Consider the following 19978-nt stretch of genomic DNA (forward strand, 5'->3'; position numbering starts at 1 on the left):
CTCTGCTGAGACTGAATCGCAGTTTTCTGGGATTTCTCGGCTTGTCCTTATTTTTTTATAAGTGATTGTGCATGAGCTCGGTCAGAGTGTGGGCCTGCAGAGAATCCTGGTAAATAACATGCAGATTGGCAGATGTTGAAATCAAACACATAATGATACGTTAACCATCAAAATCTACCATGCTCTGCCCATTTTGCTACACATTTCAACAGCACTTAACACTTGCTGCTTTGTCTCTGGTATGTGACTTGGGATATGTTGGTATCTTACAGCATTGTTCATTTGTCTGTGGGCCCTCGCAGACGTCTGTTCTGCACAGTCACCAAACTCACCCAGCTGTGTGGTGCCGGTTCCTGTGTAATCGCAGACTCAGGGTTTCCTTTCAGTGAATATGCCGTTTTTTTTACAGTCTTGGAGGAGGGCAGCTTTGCATTTTTAAACACCCTTGGTTGTGCAGTGATTGCACAACAGGGACATGTTTGCCTCCCTCTGTATTTTTCTCTGCTGACATCGATACTGAAACCATGAATGAGTGGCATGCCTGGGTCATGTGACGGCCGGGTGGCTCGGGGTAATCCTGGAGCGTTCCATTCTGAGCAGATCACCATAGTAGAGGTTATGAGAGGTTAGAGCCCCTCAGAGAAAAATGTAAGAACAAACTGCACTTTGTATTTTAAGACATGGTTGAGCTGCCAGATGAAATATATATGATTTAGCATTATATGTTCCCATATTCCTTTTAGTGGTTTGGTGACTAGATTAGGCAGAACTGAGGCAGAATTGCACCTGCTATGGCAACCACGCACCTGTCTGCTCCTTTTTTGCCACTTCTGTCAGCACAGACACATGGGCATCATATGTCGCCAAAAAGACCCCTTATGTACAGCCCACTCTGAAATTATACTTCTGTTCCTTTCAAGATCAAGTACTCCACCAGGATCATTAAATAATAATATCAATGGTTGTGGAGTTTTAGGTTCCCGTAGATTTGTTTAGATATTGAGTTTCTTGGCTTTATATTTGCTTCAACAACTTGGGGGGATATCGGGGCGTGCTTGATTCATGCAAAAGCAGGCGCGCAGCATTGTTTGTACTCTAGGAATCCCTCTGTTGTGAGATTCAGTCAGCAAAGAAAATGAGGAGACGCAGAGTTGCAGAGTTGACTGTAATAATGTACACCATGCCAGCACACGGTAGTGAAGGCTTAAATAAATGGAAAAGTAATAACAAAATGTGAGTGTCTGTGCCACCAGTGATTTTTGACTGAGGAAATTATCGACATAATTAGAGATTATTCAATCCCTGTTGTTGATTTGAAGACTAAAAAGACAAATAAGCTTCTCCATCCTTTCTGGTGGCATTGTGAGGCAAACACTCGATGTGGGCTTTGTGTCAACATGCATACATTCACTAGTGAAGGAAAGCCCCAATGCATCCTTTTGACAATTCATATTGTTTTTGGCACTTACTTGCAGAATCACAATTTTCAGTTTCATTACAAGTGAGTATCCATTGGAGAAATTCTAAAAAATCAAATGAACAAACTTAATTTTGAAAAGTAATAAAGATTCTTGTTGAATGAATATCTTATTGGTCCTATTGGACGCAATACCAGTAAACCCTTTTACAGAATCTACCTTTCTCACATTTCAGTGTTATGCGTTTGAGTGTTGAGAATGCCACATAAATCAGACAGACCTAGTGCAGAGTTAGATAATAGATATAAATGTCTCAGCCATAAACTTGTTGCTTTCACTTCCATTATCATTTACCCAGCATACATTTCTTGGAGCTAATGCCTATGTTTATTTGTCTCTACAGTGGAGTCTGGTGTGTGACTCAGCATGGAAAGTCCACATCGCCAAGTTTTCTCTGTTGGTGGGATCCATATTTGGATACCTGACGTTTGGAATTCTTGCTGACTGGTAAGATTTTCAAAACAAAGTTCTTGCACAACATAAAGTCCTATTTCCAATGCAGGTGTGTAATATATATATATATATATAAAAAAATCACATTGATGGTGTGTCAAAATATGTTTTACCTTGCTCCGTAGGTTTGGCCGCCACCCGGTGCTGATCATATCGGTGCTGTTCATGCTAGTTTTTGGTCTGACTGTGGCCTTCTCCGTCAACGTCCCCATGTTCAGCACCCTGCGTTTCTTTGAGGGCTTCTGCCTGGCAGGGATCACCCTTTCACTCTACGTCCTCAGTAAGTCTTAGTAAGCAGTAATAATAATAATAATAATAATAAAAATGTGACTAATAATTATTATGGCAGTGAATATAGTAAAATGATATGAATAGTAGAAATAAAAGCTGTACTGATAATATACATATAAATAATATTAGTAGATATAGTTTATATGTTATTATTTTTATTGTATTAATATAGCTAATGCTAACAGACTGAGGATAAAGCTAAAGGGCAGGGAAAAGTCAGCTGTTCAATATAGGTGCTCATCATTCTTTCTTACCATTTAACTGCAAAAATTGATACGGCATTGTGCATGCACGCCTGCTTGTCTGGCATGTTGCATAAAAGTATCAAGCAGCGGTGACCGGAGCCTCTCATTTCCTCTCACTTTTTTATTTTGCTTAAGGCCTGCAGGTAGCACTTGAAACCTTTTAAAGGCTTGTCGCTGCTTTGGTCCAAGTCTGCAGACTATTCTTGCTTTTGTCTTTTGCACTAAACATGAGTGCTGAGGAGGAATGGCTCAGCAGTTATGCAGCGATAATAATATAGAAAAATGCAGGCATATTCCATTGAAACTTGACAATTTGCCTTGAGGCCAAACTGGTTTGTTTGGGGCTTGGCTCTGTGTCTAGGAAGTAGGAACAGCTTTTGTTGCACTGCAAGTTGAAAGGAGCAGTTTTTTGTTTTTAGGCCTGAGTAAACACGTCAACATTATTATTGAAAAAACTAAAACTTAAATCTTTCAATGTAAATTTTAAGATTGTTACCCACTAAAAGACAAAAAAACATTTTGATGAACACACATTTGTATCATGCGGTTTTGACTACTTAGGTACTGTAACATATTTGTACTGGGATAATGCTGTGATCATTTTTGCAATATTATTTAATAACCCATACCACCCATTCTTAATCCTTACTATCCTCCCACTGATACTGTTCTCATTCCAATCAGATACGCCTCATCAAAATCCTGTATACTTGTAATTCTTGTCTCTAGCTGAGGGTAGCATTCCGTTGCAGTGACCTCCTAACATTTATTTAATTGAATGCCATTGTCGGGATAAATTCTCATTAAGGAACAGCAATCAGTACCAGCCAACTTACCCTTGTAGTGAACTCTTTAATTTTCATTTAGGTCTACCAGCATGTGTCTTTTCCTGTGAATTTAATCCTTGTTACTGCTAATAAATGATCCAATAATGGCACAAGGGGGCTGGTGTATGTGTGGTAACATAGTTTCACTCATCACTGCAGGAGGCGACTGTAATTTTTTTTCTCAGAGAAGAATCCTCTCTGTTGATGTGACCTAGCTACATTTTAAATAATCAGTTATGTGGGAATGTAGCTTTTGTCCCAAAGAATGTGAGAAAGAGACTTTTTGATAGCGTCCTGATATTTGCCCATGCAGTTGATGCACACTGTTCTCTGCAAGGGATCCTTAAAAGCCTCTTTGGCTGCAGTAATTGACCAGTGCAGAGGGAAGTGGAAAAGGTGAAGGGAAGGGGAAGATTAGCGGTAGGGAGCAAGGGCGAGATGATGAAGGAAGGGGCCCTTGGTGTCCTTGTCATTCTAGTTTACTCCACACTGTATACCTTAAAAAGCTTCACCACTCTCCCAAAATAGAAGGACCGTTTAGCCTGCTCCCAGGACAAAGGAAAGAGATTGGGACAGAGGGATGCAAAGGGGTGGAGTAAAGCTGTACAGTATGGTGCCCTATTACATTTTAAACAAATTTGACATCTGCATCCATTGTTTTCACATTATTATGGTTCAATAAATCTGTGGATTTCAACCTGGTGGGTGGAACCACCACAGGAGGTGGTGGGGTCAATATATACATTACAAGCTTATATACCATGCATGTTTTTTGTCTACTTTTTGATTATACCTTGTGAAATGTAGAATAGCATTCATCTTTAGTCTGAGACTACAATAATCAAATTAAAGAATCAGAATTAGTACGTTGTAAATAGGTATAGCCTATAGTCTATTACTCTGCAGACCAGCTGTATAGGTCAGACTTTCCATGGTTTATAGAATAAACAATTTAAAGAAAGTAAAAATGAGTGGTTATAACAGCAACAACGAAATGCCATTCGCTGTGCGGACAAGATGATACCTTTATGAGCCGGTGTATACAGAGGAGGAACAATTGTAGAGGGACATTAAAGCGAGAGAGGGGAAAGCCTATCCGACAGCAAGGTGAAGTGGCAAAAATATTCGAAATAAAGCGCACATTTCAACTTAAATTACTATTACTATTACTATTAAGAAACTCTTACAACCCCACTTCAAAATAGCCAAACCATTCCCTAAAAGGAGAATTGCCAGGGCAGTTAACCATCTGACCATTCTAACTACTAAAAAAGTAAACTACTTTTTTCTTGTTTGTGTTGTCATTTACCTTCATATATGCAAAGCGTCACCGGGTCCCTTTAAAAGGTGCTATAAAAATTGAGGCTATAGTCTACAATCTACAAAAACAACACAGTGATTGCAAAGTAGATCAAACAGTCGCAAACTATCTTTTGTAATAATATTTTCTTTATTCGGTTTAATGCAACACCTTACCCTCTGCACTCATATTCAGGTACCTGTGCGGTTGCAGAAGGGCTTAGAAGTGCCAAGAATATCTAAAATGTATGTTTCTGAAGCTTTAAAGGAAAGTGATTCTAGAGGTAGTATTTATCTAACCTTGTTCGCCCTGACAAGCTCGGTATTTACCCCCATGACCAGGATCGTGCAGTCTGGTTAGATAACCCATGTTGATCCATTTGCATCAACAGCCAATGCATGTAGTTCACGGTTCTTTGGCACAAGCTGAAACAGGTGGCTTTAGTTCAGGCTACCAGTTCCCCATCTCACAATCATAAAACGAGCAGTCAGCCACAGACCTGTCACCTAATTAGTCAAATATAATTCAGTGCAGGCTTTCCCATTTCAGTTGGATAGTTATTCATGAAATAATAATAAAACTAATTTCCCCACATAAGTTTCATCATGTTTTTTTATTATCAACCATGTGTCTGTCTATGAACAGCTTGCTAAAGTACTCTATAGTGAGCTCAGCTTGAGCAAGGCTTAGCTGGACAGGTGTTTGTTTGTTTGAGACATATTTGTATAGGTTTTGTGTTGCTGTACCGCCCTTGTTTCTGGTCATATGTGGCCTTATGTGTCACATGATATTTACCCTGCAGCCACTCTGTATTGACAAAACTCAACGAGAGCTGCTCCAAGAGGAGGAGCACAGTGGTTCAATAGCACATTACTGGAGGGAATCAATCACTCCTATTTCAAGGTGTTCTGTTTGGTGTATGTTTTTTGCATTTGCATGACGGGTGGCCACATGCTCAAAGTTTGGCAAAGACCATTCATTATAGTCCTGACACTGTCAGTCATATGATATTTTTGCATGTAACCTTGTAAACCACATGACACTCCTTTGTGGCTTGCTTTGACTCTGCTTACAAAGGAAAGTCAGAGCCAAATCCCAGCTTCCACTGCATTTGCTCTGAAGACATTACCCCTCTTTCTCATCAATCCATGTGCAATTAAGTTCTGAATTCATGGATCTTGAAGAGTAGGGGACATTGTACGTTTCCACTTTAATCTGGAAATTAGCAATCCTTGTGTTCTGGTTTGAATGTTTTTGTTTTTTTGGGAAAATTGTAATGCAGTTATTAGAAGACAACACCTTCCAGTATATGACCTCATTGAGCCCGGAGGTATCAATGAGGAAATCCATAGAGTTTTCAGGATATGGATTAGCTTCTTTTTAAGAGTGTAAAGCAATTTGCGAGCAGCTACTATCCGTCCCGCCAGGGTGGCCTGTCGCAGTAATGCCGAATGCAGGGCCCAACATGGCTGATATGATGTGACACTTATACGCTAACTGCCACAAAGAGACAGAAGGAAAGGGAAAAGACAAATTGTTGGCCGGGTGGTTTTAGACAAAGAGAGAGAATGGCAAGTAGCAACTAATACAAGTAGAAAGAAAAGTGTAGAGACGAATGTTCAAGCGGCACAAGAGGGGAGTGATAAAATGACCACCAGCCCCGAAAGTGAAATGTTTCTGTATGCTAATTTTAAAGCCCGTTCATATAAACTGGTCTAATGCATAGTTCCAGTACATTGCATGTTGGCTCCAAAGAATAACAGCAGAATAGCAATGCTGATAGCTATAGAACCTCATCTGATGCAGCCTTGTCATTTATGCCTTAGTGGTCCATCAGTGTGTGTTTTTGCACCAGGCAGAGCAGGCAGTGCTCACAGTGACTTTAGCTCAGCATTGGTGCTGCTCACTAATATGTTTTTACAGTTAAAATCCACAAACGCCCCACGCCTGTTAACCCCCCCCCCCCCCCCAAACACATACAAACATATGCTGCACATCAGCTAGCTGAGTCATGCTAGCTGGCTGCTGGTGTGAGATAATTCCGGGTTTAGCTTGAGACATAGTGATTGCGTCCTGGGGCACTGGGCCAGAGCTCCTGCAGGTCATATCATGCATCCAAATCAGCTGTGTTAGGCGAACATCAGATGCTTTTCTAGACATAACATTGCTTTTTCCCCTCCTAAAATATTACTTCACACCAAATATTATTTATTTAGTGTAAAAATAGACTTACGGTACTATATAACTTGGTTAAATAATTTAGAGTGAATTTAGAGTTTACATGACGTTCCTCTCCTGAAAGCAACTATTAAATGTTATTAAGAGGCAGGATGTTTACTTTGAGAAGTCTGTATAATGGCCTTACAGTAAAGAGCAAATGTATTTAAACTCATCTTACGTGAAGTTCTTACTGACTGCGGAGTGAGATACAGTAATCAGAGGGAGATGCAGAAAGACGACAGACAGACCAATGATTTTGTCACAGTGTCGGGTCATGCATCATAAAAAGTGCTTTATGATTTTCCTGTCAGTGACCTTTGACATACATGCTCATGACTGCTCTGTGTGTAATTATGTACAAGAAAAGAGTTATTTTTAATGGAGGATGTTCTGGAACAAACTCTTTGATTCCCTTTCTCTTGATATTTACCCATTAATTATTTCTGATGTCTTACTTACACTAGATATATGCCTATGTCTTATGTTTAGACTTTCTTCCAGGTTTGGTTTCTCATCATCTACACTGAAGATCAAAATTAGAGAACAAACCATTAATACTGGATCTACTCTTAAATAATGTTATTTTTTATAGTTCATATCCTCTGTGGCTATACCACTGCTGTACTGTCATGTTTTTAAAAAAATACCCAAGGCATTTCAACAAAAACCTTTATTTTGTGAAAAAAGCAGTGTGCAAAATTAGAGAACAGTAACCATTGTGTCCGAAGAGAAAATTTAAACACTAATTTCTTCGGGCTGTAGAATTAAAAAATGAATAGGAAGTGCCGAGGCCCTTGCCTTGAATGACTTCAGCACATCTGTGCCCACAGGAAATCACTAGTTTCTCACACTGCTCTGGTTTGATCTTGGTCCATTCTTCTTCAGTCTCTTCCACAGTTTGGTAACTAGTGGGTTTCTTAGCCATTAATTTGTTGCCAAGGATTTTCCAGAGATTCTCTATGGGGTTTAGATCTGGATCTAGATCTGACACTTCCACCTCCAAATTTAAATGACATTTTGGGTTCAGTCACCCAGTATGACTCTGATAAATATTGTTTGTATTCCCATCAGACCCAAATAAATTTAACTTTAGCAATGTCATGGCATTGTATGGCCTTGTATTTGGGTTAATATGGTTATATTTCTGATGATGCACCAGGAGACACTCAGACTGTATTGATTGGAGTAGTGTTTGCATTCACTCCTTTTGAACACGTACTGGACTAGTATGAAAAGTGATCAAGTACATGCATGCACACAGAAGACAACAATTTACTTCAAACACTCACTTCAAACGCATTTAGCTGCAATTTTCCATAACAGTTTATATTAAACATCAAATAGTGTGTTAGTTATACTTATCTGACTACTGGTTTTGATCTGCTCATGTGATGCTTCAGAACAAATTCGATTGAGTTTGACACATACACTGCTCTAAGAGCCTGCAACCCCTCCGGCACAGCCCAAAATGCAATGGTGTGTGATGCATGCTTCCTGCTGCAGTGCTGTGCTGTGGGTTGTCAGGTTAGCCAGGCCAGTCCTGTCCTCTTCACTGTTCCTGAGTTGCCTGTAATGAGGTTCTTTAATCTCTGTGGTGTCCTCCTGTTACCACCACAGGCATTAATGTCTCTGCACACAGGTGAGGCACAAAGGGGCACAACAGAGAGATGGAAGCTCTATGTGTGTATTTATCTGTGTAAATGCCTTCCTTTGTGGCAATGTCAGATTCCTGTTTGTAAGTATAGACTCACACAGACAGCGTGCTTTGTTTGCTTGCCTTCCATCGCTTGCCTGTCTTGCTCTCTGTGTTTAAACTGTGTGTTTGCCATCGATGTGTATCATTCAGTCTGGCCTGACCTGAGTGTGCGTTTCCATCATATGGCTATGCCTTCCTAAGGATAACAGCCGGGTTCGCCTCACATCACTGCAGAGATGTTGTGCTGGCATTTAATAGACCTTATTAAGGCATTTTAGTCATTCTATATATATATCCGATTCAGACAGTGAGTGCGTTTTGGCCAAAGAAAAGATAGTTTCCATAATACATGGGCTGACCCATCCTCATCCGTCCACACAATCCGTGGTCTCCTGATAAATGGGTTAAGGTGCAGACAGTTTTTTTAGTAGGGTTAAAGTTCCCTTTTGTGCAGAGTTTGCATTTCTTGTTGCTCAACAGACTTCCTCTCTTAACACATGCTACATGTAGTATATCCAACATCTGTTTTTTTTCTGTCTTCATTTGAGTAGATTGCTTCCCTGTCTACAGGCACACTGGGTTCCCTAATGGCTTTGGTCTATTTTTTAACCTTTGTTGTTTGTGAGAGACATTGCATGACATAACCTCAAGCTATCTTGTAGCAAATTCCAGGGTGAAGTCCAGTGATTGTCAAAATCAGCATGGGGCAACCTTTGCACTTTCTATTGAGGAGTGTTAAATACATGCTCGTTCACTTCTTTGTTAGTCAGGCTGGGTAATATGTCGTGTTAGTGCAGTTTGGGACTTATATTTGAGTGCAAGCTGTACCAGTCATTCTGTTCTGTATTTCCCGGAGAGCCAGTAGCTTAGTTTTGTGCTCATCTTTCTGTAGTGTGTGTGAGGAAGCGGATGGCAGTGGTGCAGTAGTGAGGGTAGTTAGGACGTAGAAAACACACTCATGCACAAACATTAAATGAAAATACTCTTCTTGTGGTGTTGATTGGTTAGAATTTCAGCACACACAGAACAAAGGAAAGTGCTCGTGGCTTATTGTGGCTAGATGGCATTCTTTGCACCTCCCAGATAAGGGGCTAATCAATGAATATGGCCTTATTCTTAGTCAATAGCCCCTTTTCAGTGCTTGGAAGAAAGGAGGAGACCACATGATATGTGTGTGCTAACACAATCACCCTATATATAAACAAAGTAAGAACAAAATACTGTGGATTTCCCCTTTGAGCATTCTTTGGAAGTTATTTGCCAGAATAATTGTAAATAAACTGCAGTTTGAGATTCTGGGTACATATGCATCAGAACAATCAGATTGTCTTTCTGTCGTACCATTATAGATTTTTTGTTCTATTAAGATATAAAGGGTACCTTTTTAAAAGCCCAGTTTAGACCAAAGAGTTGCAACAAGATGAGAATGTTTTAGAAATAGCAGGAAAACCTTCGATGGCGCGAAACGGCCTGTCTCATCTCGGCTCTAACTCGCTGATGGTTGATAGTGTCGAGTGAGCTAGAGAATGAGGAAAGGGAGCGCCATTATCGAGGAAAAAGCGGTGAATTGGAGAAATGAAATGTTGTTTTTGTTTAATCACTACAAAAAATGCAGCTGTAGCATGTCACTATCACTGTCCTCATTCATATTTTAGGTTCTCTTAAATTATATCCAGCTACAAAAATGCCTGAAAAGTCAGAAGTTAGAATTGAAGTGCAGAGTCATTGCTATGGAGATGATACACCTTTGGTTGGTCAGTTTTCAGAACGTTGCAGACAAACGCTTTACAAGTGGTTGCAAGTTTGAGCTCGTCTTGTTGTAAATCTTAAGAGAAATGTGACCTTTTTTTACAGACTGTCCCGGTTAACCATGGGTTAAACAACGCAGTGCACTCTCCCCCACACTGTTGGATTTCTTCTCTTGTGTGGTCACTATGTTCCACTGAGGATGCAATTTGCCTTCACACAAAAATCTCTTCGATCTGCAGTAACTCCAGACCAAGGTTCATTGAGTCCTAATCAGGGAAGTAATGTTTGCTGGCAATGCTGCACTGGCCTGTCACTCACAGAAAGCACTTGAAAAACTCATCAGCAGCTTTGCACGTGCCTGAATTGAGTTTGGTCTCGCCAATCATTTCCGTAAGCTGTGGAGCCTAAACAATATATTGATGAAACAACAGCGGTGGGGGAAAACCTACCCAGGGATGTCTGGATGAAAGTGAACCAGGCCTGTGAGCTTAAAGGCAATAAGTACATAATTATGCTTTAGAGTGCAGATTTTGGGCGGTAGGCTTTTTACTCAGAGTGTGGCCATTTTTCTGTCACTATTTTTTATATTTAATGTTTGTGGCTACAGTAGGTAGGTAGCTATTCAGGAAGGTGACGTCCCCTTTTTTATTCCATCGACAAAGCTTTGATTGGTCGACAGCGGCTAATGAGCACAACACCAGACATAATAACTGCTGAACCAATCAGAAATGCGGGCAGTGATTCAGAGGTCTGGAACCATCTGGTACCATTGACCCTGAGGCATGAGCCTTCACAGCGGTATAGTAAAAGATGTGAAAGGAGAAGAGGCAATACAACTATAATACAGCTGCATTTTGCTGTTCATCTGTGACACCTGCATGTCGGCCCTATTGCTTTTAAATTGATAATAAGTCATAGTTATGCCTTAAAAGTAAATCACGGCAAGCAGATCTCTGTTATATTTCAGTATAGAGAAATGCCTCAGACTCTACCCATCATTACTGTATATAATAAATACTGTATAACCATGTTATAGATTGAGTTAAAGCTTGAGTAGGCAGTGAAATCATGGCACTGGGCCATATGGACCTCATGTGACCAGTAAAGGTCATGACATTAGCCTGTGGGTTCTGGGAGTACTGAGTGCATTTAGTGGTCAACCAATCTCTTTCACTTGTAAAACAATGGTCTTCCTTGACTGAGCAGTGTACTTGACAGAAGGCTAGCGAGCTACTGTGGCGTGTACCAGAGAGTGTGATTCATATTCTTGTTTTCTTTGAATCAGCAAACCACCAAAGCTTCTTTGGGGATTATCATCATTATTAATAGGCTATTGGCTTGATCATCGATGATGTCATTTCCATATTTTACAGTATGTGTGCAAAATGCTCTTAATGGCTCTATTTTTTAATAGCTTGTATATTCTCACTTGATTTGCCACCCCAGAGATCCTCAGCATATTCGGCGAGTTTCTTGTATGTGTCATCAGATTAGTTAGTGGTAGATTTATGTCAATAGAACACAGACTACAGCAGGGCATTGTGGAAATGCTGATCTAGTGGGTTGTGGAGGATTAGGGTCAGCAGAAGTAAGGAGCTCAGCCTTCCTTTCCTTTCCACAAACTGGTCCTCCATTCTGCAGCTGTCTCTACAGAACATGTGCCATATTTGATATACCGTATATAACAATATATATAACAATATAATAATATATATATATATATATATATGGAAAAGTGCTCAGACGCACACACAGCCATATGACAGTACTATATCGTGAATATAAAGATACGTGTAAATATGTATATATATATATATATATATATATACATTTACACATATCTTTATATTCACGATATAGTGCTGTCATATGTGTGTGTGCGTGTGAGCACTTTTCTATAGCTCACCACAGGATGTACTTTTTTCCGGTCACAATGCAGTAGCCTGTTCATTGCACGTGATGCCTTATACATAACCGAAGAATTCAAATCCCATGGGGTCCCTAACCAGTGAACCGTCACTTTTCTCCCAGCAGTGTACAGAGTTGGGGTCTTGGGGTTAGTTGGTTCAAACTCAGCAGGTCTTGCACCCATCGCCCTGCTCTCAGCTCATTGGCTTTGTCATTCCAGCTGCGATAGTGTCTGTGAACAGAGAACATTATTCATGTCCTCAGAAGGGGGCAAGTCCTAATTGAAATTCCGGTCTTTTCCACTGGAATGAAGCGGGGCCACCGACACCCACTGTATTATGCTGGCCCTGTCACCTCAAAAGGCCCATCTGGAGACTGTTGGGAAAGACACAGTTGAAAAAAATAGTGACATATAACAAAAACAGATGAATGAAGCAGGACAAAAGATCTGGGCATTACAAGAATGGCGACATAACAGAACTGTTCACTGTTCTATGGTTTGATGTGAAGCCAGCGTCTACACTGCAGTAACTAAAGGGCTGGGCTATCTGTGCTTGCTGGCTGCCAGTGTGGTGTGAATGCTAATGGCTCAGTGAATGAATTGGTGCCATTCTGATAGAGGAGAATTGAGTACAAGGAACCTCTTTCTAGTCAGTTCACTCTCAAAGCAGCCTACTGTCTTGGTCCGTCTACTGAACAACAACTGTACATGGTGATGTATGTATCACCTTTATTTAATGCCACAGCATTTATAGCATGGATGTGTAAGCAGTATTAAAACAGAAGTCATAATGCACAATGGCCTGGGAATTATGCCTGTGTACATTGTGAACCGCTCTTCTTGATCATCATAGTAGTAGTCTAAATGGGCTCTCACCCTTAAAACTTAAGAAATGCCTTAAGGGGCCTACACATGATAAGTGTTCTGCGCTGCGCTCACCATTAGGTTGGGCACAGAGACCCAGTAAACGGCTCAATCAACGTTAGTATTAAAACAAACATTAGCTTGTAAACTTCCAAGCATTACGTTTTCTTCCGAGATCATGAAAAGACTTTAATGTAACTTTAAATAGTAGGAAACTCGGACACACAAACAATAATAAGCTTCTATCTCATTGGGTGCGCTTTTGAAAGGTCAGCGACAACTAGGTCAAAGTTTATCTGATTTGAAGTTTGAGCGCAGCGGCACAGAGGCAAATCTGAGCGGTGCACGCCGCTACATTGGGCTCTATCTCTCTTCCATAGGAAATTAATGGAACGAATGTAAAGTCTAAATAGGTTGCTAGGAAACCTCTGTAGATAAAATGATTTAAAAAACGATCAGCTATGTAAACTTGAAGTCCCTGTAGCTTCAGCTGTAGCATAACTTCCCAAAGATTACAGGGGAAAACTAAACTAAACTGCCACTATTACTTTGTTTTATTTAGTATATGTCTTAGTGTATGGATCCATGAAGTAATACCTCTTTCAGATCAGTGGTAATCATGCAGGTCAGAATGCTGACCTAACTGACATTTTTATATCATTGCCTAATATTGTCATAACATTTTGTAAGTTATTTTTTGTGTTATTTTTGTGAAATGAGATATAATTTCATCCTAATAACAACAGCTAATCTCTTCCTAAGCACTATTTTATATGGCGCAATCTGTTTTGATTCAGGGATGCCTAAATCTCCACTTAGTAACTGTTACTGGGCTAAGTTTTAACCTACTAAAGGCTAGTTGCAAATTGATAAGAACTCTTGAGACGGTGGTATTTGCAATGTTGCTGTACATGCCCAGAAAACCTAATAACACTTGCTCCGTCTTTCTTTTTCTTCACTCTTTGTTTTCTCTGCCAGGGATTGAGCTGTGCCTGCCAGGATGGCGTTTTTCCATGACCATGGTGGCCAGTTTTGTGGTCTTGGGTGGTCAGCTTCTGATGCCCGGGGTGGCGTACCTCTGTCGTGACTGGCAGGTACTCCAAGCTGTCATCATCTGCCCTCTGCTGCTAATGCTGTCCTACATCTGGTGAGGAAAAAGACCCGAGCGCCTGCTGCACTTTGGCACCGACCCGTGTTTTGTTATTCTGTTGGAGTTTAAAAGGTGTTTTTCAGTTTAAATTCTACACAAGACTGAAATATGTGGTGCAGTCTGCAATAGAATTCTGAGTTTGATCCTAAGCAATAATAGTCAAAATGTTAAGTCAAATATGCTTTAGCAGATATACACAAAGACTGAGAAAGTCAATCTCCAGCTAAATGAAATAATAGAAACCTAATGTCTTTTTGTTGACTCATTTTTGGTGACCTCTACGGTGACTGGATCCTCTTTTGCTAAAGCTCAGGCAATAAATACTCGTGTATTCACTTCCATTTATTCTGTCTTGATGCACAGTGGTTCGCAGCGCTGCTGTTGGGTAAAAAGCCAGCAAAGGAAAATCCAGGAATATAGATTTTGATCACATGGTATCAAAGGACTTTGCTTTCTTCAATGGTGTACCTGAAGAATGAAAGGTGTTTCCACTCAGAAACAGTCAAAAGCGCACCAAAGCACTTATCTGATCAAACATCAATACTGGTGATATGATGCTCTTCAATCATGTTAGGACAGAGAGAGCAGAACAGATAGACGAGGCTTTCCACAGTGATACAGAAAATGAGTCAGTAACCTTAGGCATATATCAGGGTAGGACTGGTATCCTGATGAATGAGTGGAAACAAACAATAACTCAGCAGTCAAGTGGCAAAACTGTGAAAGGACAAGGAAATGAAAGTTATGAAACTGACATTTCTCACACATATTACTTGACATTGGACAGTGAAGTCAAGGGGAGCCTTTGTTGGGCAACCAGGCCTCTTTTTACACATACAATAGAGCTGTCCACGCAGCACACACTACTAAGATACACAAATGCATCAGCAAGCTTGAGTCAGGCTACGCAAGAGGATTCTGGGAAAGTATAGACCCATGTTGACTCTCTTTATTAAGCCAGACAGCATTTACGGGCACTGATTGGATCCATCACTGGCAAAGTTGCTGACTCTGCAGATATAGAAGTACAGCTGATTGGGCTGAAGAGTTCAACACTGCATGTGAGCTATGTATGCTGATTTTGAACAACTTCAAAACCACACCAGCGCAATATCATTATTCCTGCACTTTTACTTGTGTGGACATCTGCTGCAGAGATATCAGGCCAACAAATGTGGCATTGTTTTTTTCGCTGACGGACTTCAAATCACCATACATCTGAACAAACAAATGTGTGCCATATAAAGCAATACAACCTACCAGCTAATAGAGGATAACAAATGAAAGCACAAAAAGGGGGATAACAATGGCTGGCAGTCATGTGTTTACCTGTTGTTCTCACTGTGAAGACATCTGGTGAGGCTAATCTGAGGCCCGGCTACCTGTAAATGGGGTTGTTGTGTGCGAGTGAGTGAAAAATGTTTGTGTGTGAAGCTGGATTTCCTTTCAGGATACAATTTCTAATCTTGGTTTACCATTACAGTTTCCTTTTCTGCATTTAATTCGGAATGTATTGGAATGGCACACTGGTTAACAAAACAACAAGCTTTGATACTTCTAACCCGGATTAAAAGAGATTTGAACGAGTCTTTTAAAAGGAGGATTCATTTCATTTCGCTTCATTTTTCCTGCCTTATTGACAAGGACATCCCCCATCTTTTTGATAGGATCTTTCCTGAGTCACTGCGTTGGCTGCTGGCCACTCAGCAGTACTGCCGCTCCAAGTGGATCATGGGACACATAGCCAAGAAGAACCAAGCGAACATGGAGCTTGACACCGATAACATCCTAACAGGTAATATATATTAATATATATATATATATATATATACACTCACCGGTCACTTTATAGGTGCACCTGGTGCTTAATAAAGTGTCTGTGTGGTCTTCTGCTGCTGTTCCCTATCTGCTAGAAAGTAGGTGGTGGTGTGTTTTCACAGATGCTCTCCTGCATTCCTCTGTTGTAACCAGTGGATATTTGAGTTACTGTTGCCTTTCTATCAGCTTGAACCAGTCTGGCCATTCTCCTCTGACCTCTGGCATCAACAAGGCATTTGCGCCCACAAAACTGCCGCTCACTGGATATTTTCTCTTTTTTCGGACCATTCTCTGTAAACCCTAGAGATGGTTGTGCGTGAAAATCCCAGTACATCAGCAGTTTTTGAAATACCCAGACCAACCCCTCTGGCACCAACAACCATGCAACGTTCATGTTTTTGTGCGTCTTGTCGACTGTTTTTGAATATTTTCATCCGACCAAATCTGCAGTAAACACTCCACCTCCGCATCACACCAACGTGAACCTTTCGCCGCCATTCTTGTTGTTAAATGTTCGCGCATGGTCCGTCTTTTTTTTCTTTTTTTTTTTTCTATGTCCGAACAGGCGCACATAAAATGATGTCAGAGCCTCGTGCTTGTGCTCGTACATGTGCAAACACGCTCTAAAACAGCCCACCTCTCCCAAACAGTCCGTGGCCGGCAAGCGGGCTGCAGCTAGGTGCGGTGCAGTTGCACTCACACTGGTCAAACGAACTAGGCTTTACCCGTAAAACCTTTTTGGGCACGGTACCGATGGACAGTGTTAGTGCGACCTTAAATCACCTTTCTTCCCCATTCTGATGCTCGGTTTGAACTGCAGCAGATCGGCTTGACCATGTCTACATGCCTAACTGAGTTGAGTTGCTGCCATGTGATTGGCTGAAATTTGCGTTAACGAGCAGTTGGACAGGTGCACCTAATAAAGTGACCGGTGAGTGTATATACCAACACTAATTCAAAAAAAAAAAATCAGCATTTAAAGGCTGCCTTGTCCTTTTCTATATTGTGTATGTATTTGTCGATATAGTTACATTTTATATTTTGCTGCAGTGTCTAAAGAGCTGGGTGTGTGGTAGTATCCCTAGCTGCGCTTTCCCCAATAAGAGAGAGACAAGGTTAGCTCTGCTTCCTGTCTGGTTACCATAGTAACAGACCACTTCAGAGGTAGCTGTGGGTGTTAGAAATTGACATAAACATTAAACATGACACGATGGTGGACGGAAGGCTTGATGGACGCAGGCTATGCACCAGAGGCAAAGAGCACAGCGATGCTGGTGTAGTTTGGCTGGGAAGACTGGTCAAGCAGGTTTGCCTGAACAAACACCTGACCGATTCTTGACCACAGTCAAAAAAAAGGCATTTTTCTGGAGGGTGTGGAAAAATTTGTCTGCTTTGTCAAAGCTATGATGATGAGGCGGTCCAGTTCATTACACATCGAAAGAGGGACAGAAATCGTGTTTTATAATAATGACAATAATATAAATAAGTACTGTAGCCTACACAACTTTACAAATGCAATATTAGGCAGTATGTAGATGTTTGACTACTGTTGCCAGGCAGCATACTGTCCTTTACTTTCGCTCTCTACTCGCCTCGTCTTTTACTTGCTTATTACGCCCTCTGGCCTTTTGAAGAACACGAACAAAGAGGTGAGCATAAACGTCTCTGTGCATGCTCGTGGCTCATGGGCCATCTGCTGAGGCCTGTGCTACGGTGTCTTGCGTAACCATAAGCAAAGCTGCTGCTGTACTACGACATTGGCAGGTGTTTATATGTGCGTTTGTCTGTCTGTGACCAGATTTTTTTTCACTGTGATAGCATAGCAGACAGTGCACGACACAGTTACAAACATTAACAGGTGTGTAGTCGAGATTGTAATGAAGACCAATTGGTCGAAGATGGGTGTGGTCTGAGCAACGGTACTGGAAGTAAGGGGGTAGGAACTAGAGAATGTGTTGTTTGCCCCCCCCCCCCAGCCCATTCGGCATTACACCTGGTGAAATGGCCTCTAGTTCTTAAATGTCATAGCAGATTTCATTTGTATTGAACTTTAACGACACTGTTTACTGTGGTGTACTTTTTCCATTTTGTACTGGCATTGCTAACTATTTATCAATCCATTTTAGAAAAAACAGTGCCACTGGCTCAAAGAGAAACCACTCACCGTGAAATTGACTGCACTTTTTTAGAACTCTGGGAGACTGTGTGCTGATGCAGCATTGAGAAAAGTACACGGCCATAGACATTAATTTATCTACTCTTGTTTTTATACTAACTGGCTGTCCCCAATCCTTACAGTAATATTTCCAACTTTTAGCTGCTCAGCACTAATGTTGGGCACTGAATGTACTGAACTAACAGCCACAGAGTAGTTGAGATAGCAGAGCAGTTGAGCAGCTTCTTTTTCTCTTTTTTTTTAAGCACTCAGACATGACAGACGCATGTGTAACTGCTGATTAGGTCTTCTTTGGAATGTGAGCGGAATGATTTGCAGAGATCTCAGGCGGGATAGTCTTACTAGGAGGTGTGTAGCTAGGCCAGGGGATCACCATTAAAGCCTGAGTGGTACAGCCTGAGATAACCTTAAGGCGGCAGCGTGGAATGCACAGTACCGAAAAGCAAAAGGTGCGTTTCTGTGGTAACCCCGCACTCTGAAATCAAAACATCCGCCGTTGATGACACACACCAACTACGGTGTCTCGCTGTTGCTCTCTCATGAACTGTTACTGGTTTCTGTGAGCGTCGTCATACCTATCTCAAAGAGCAGTGGGAGACGAGTCACATGGGATGAAACGTGCTCATTAAAAATACATGTGGAGTTTTCTGTGGTTGCAATGAATCAGGGGCGTCCTTGTGTGCGTCTTTCGAGAACCCAGACTGCCGGCAAATTTTCCATTTGATGTTGATATTAACTAGAGCCTGATAGATTTATAAGCAGGCTGATAATATCGGCTGATATCACCTTATTACAGACGTATTGGAATCAGTGTATATGTTGGTACATATGCAAATAGAAGAAGAGAATTGGAGTACATCGATATTTTAAAGGCTTTTAGGTGTTTTTTACCATTTTTTGTAAGATATTTGTGTTTATTATTTGAATTACTTTTTAAATTGGATAATTTCTAGTGACATTTATGGCTCATGAAAATAAACAGTTCTTTTATTTTATATTTAGTAATGATACAACATAGGACTAATAAAGACCAAAAAACAGTAACTAATTTATGCAGTGACCATGTGTCCAAGAGAAACTTAGGCAGAAATGTTGGCAGGTCATTACACTTGTACAAATGACTGCCCTTTTGCATTTCTGAGTTATTAAATAACTACAAATTACTTTTAAGATGAACACTTTTGCTTGTTTCCAGAACTGCAGGGAGCTCTTCAAAAGAAACCCAAGAAGACCTGCATTGTGAAAATGGTCGGGACGAGAAACCTGTGGAAGAATATTGTTGTGCTCTGCGTGAATTCGTAAGTGTTTTTCTTTGACAATTAGTACTTAGATAAAAAAAAAAGGGTTGAACATTCATGTGTCAAGGTGCTTATGTGTGCGGAAGGATTTGACAACCAGAGAGAGAGAGGGAAGAAAAAGGGAAATGCGTGTGTGTGCTTGTATGTTTGTGATGGGCGAGGCAATGCCAGTCAGAAGCGCCATTTTGTGCAGTCGAGATGGCACTATTAACCTGGAGGCTCGATACAGCATTGATCAGTAGCCCTCAAAGCTTTTGCCCTCCCATATTTGTGCTGCTCTCTCTTTTCATCTCCGGTGGGATCTCTCCTCTGCTCTCCATCTGAGACCTCATCTCTAGCTAGGCTGACCCAGCTTTAGCTCTGCTTCAGTGAATGGTATCCCTAACTCTCCAAGTCAGCATACATTTTACATGAGCTGTGTCCTTATGAAACATCAGACAGGAGAGAAAGAGAGAGAGAGAGAGAGAGAGAGAGAGAGAGAGAGACTCTCTTTGTGTATGCTTG

General features: G+C 40.9%; 1 protein-coding gene across 1 annotated transcript in view; it reads left to right on the forward strand.

Annotated features, from left to right (window-relative positions):
• Positions 1 to 19978, forward strand: part of LOC310957674 (solute carrier family 22 member 23-like) — a 34635-nt gene that overhangs the window by 5600 nt on the left and 9057 nt on the right. Inside the window, exons 2-6 of the mRNA XM_083928353.1 lie at positions 1822 to 1925; positions 2057 to 2211; positions 14011 to 14179; positions 15850 to 15977; positions 19372 to 19474. Of these exons, the coding sequence (XP_083784479.1) occupies positions 1822 to 1925; positions 2057 to 2211; positions 14011 to 14179; positions 15850 to 15977; positions 19372 to 19474 (659 nt within the window). The remainder of the gene's footprint in view (positions 1 to 1821; positions 1926 to 2056; positions 2212 to 14010; positions 14180 to 15849; positions 15978 to 19371; positions 19475 to 19978) is intronic.

The sequence above is a fragment of the Echiichthys vipera genome (assembly GCF_963691815.1).
Source record: "Echiichthys vipera genome assembly, chromosome: 15".
In the NCBI taxonomy this organism is placed as follows: Eukaryota; Metazoa; Chordata; class Actinopteri; order Perciformes; family Trachinidae; genus Echiichthys; species Echiichthys vipera.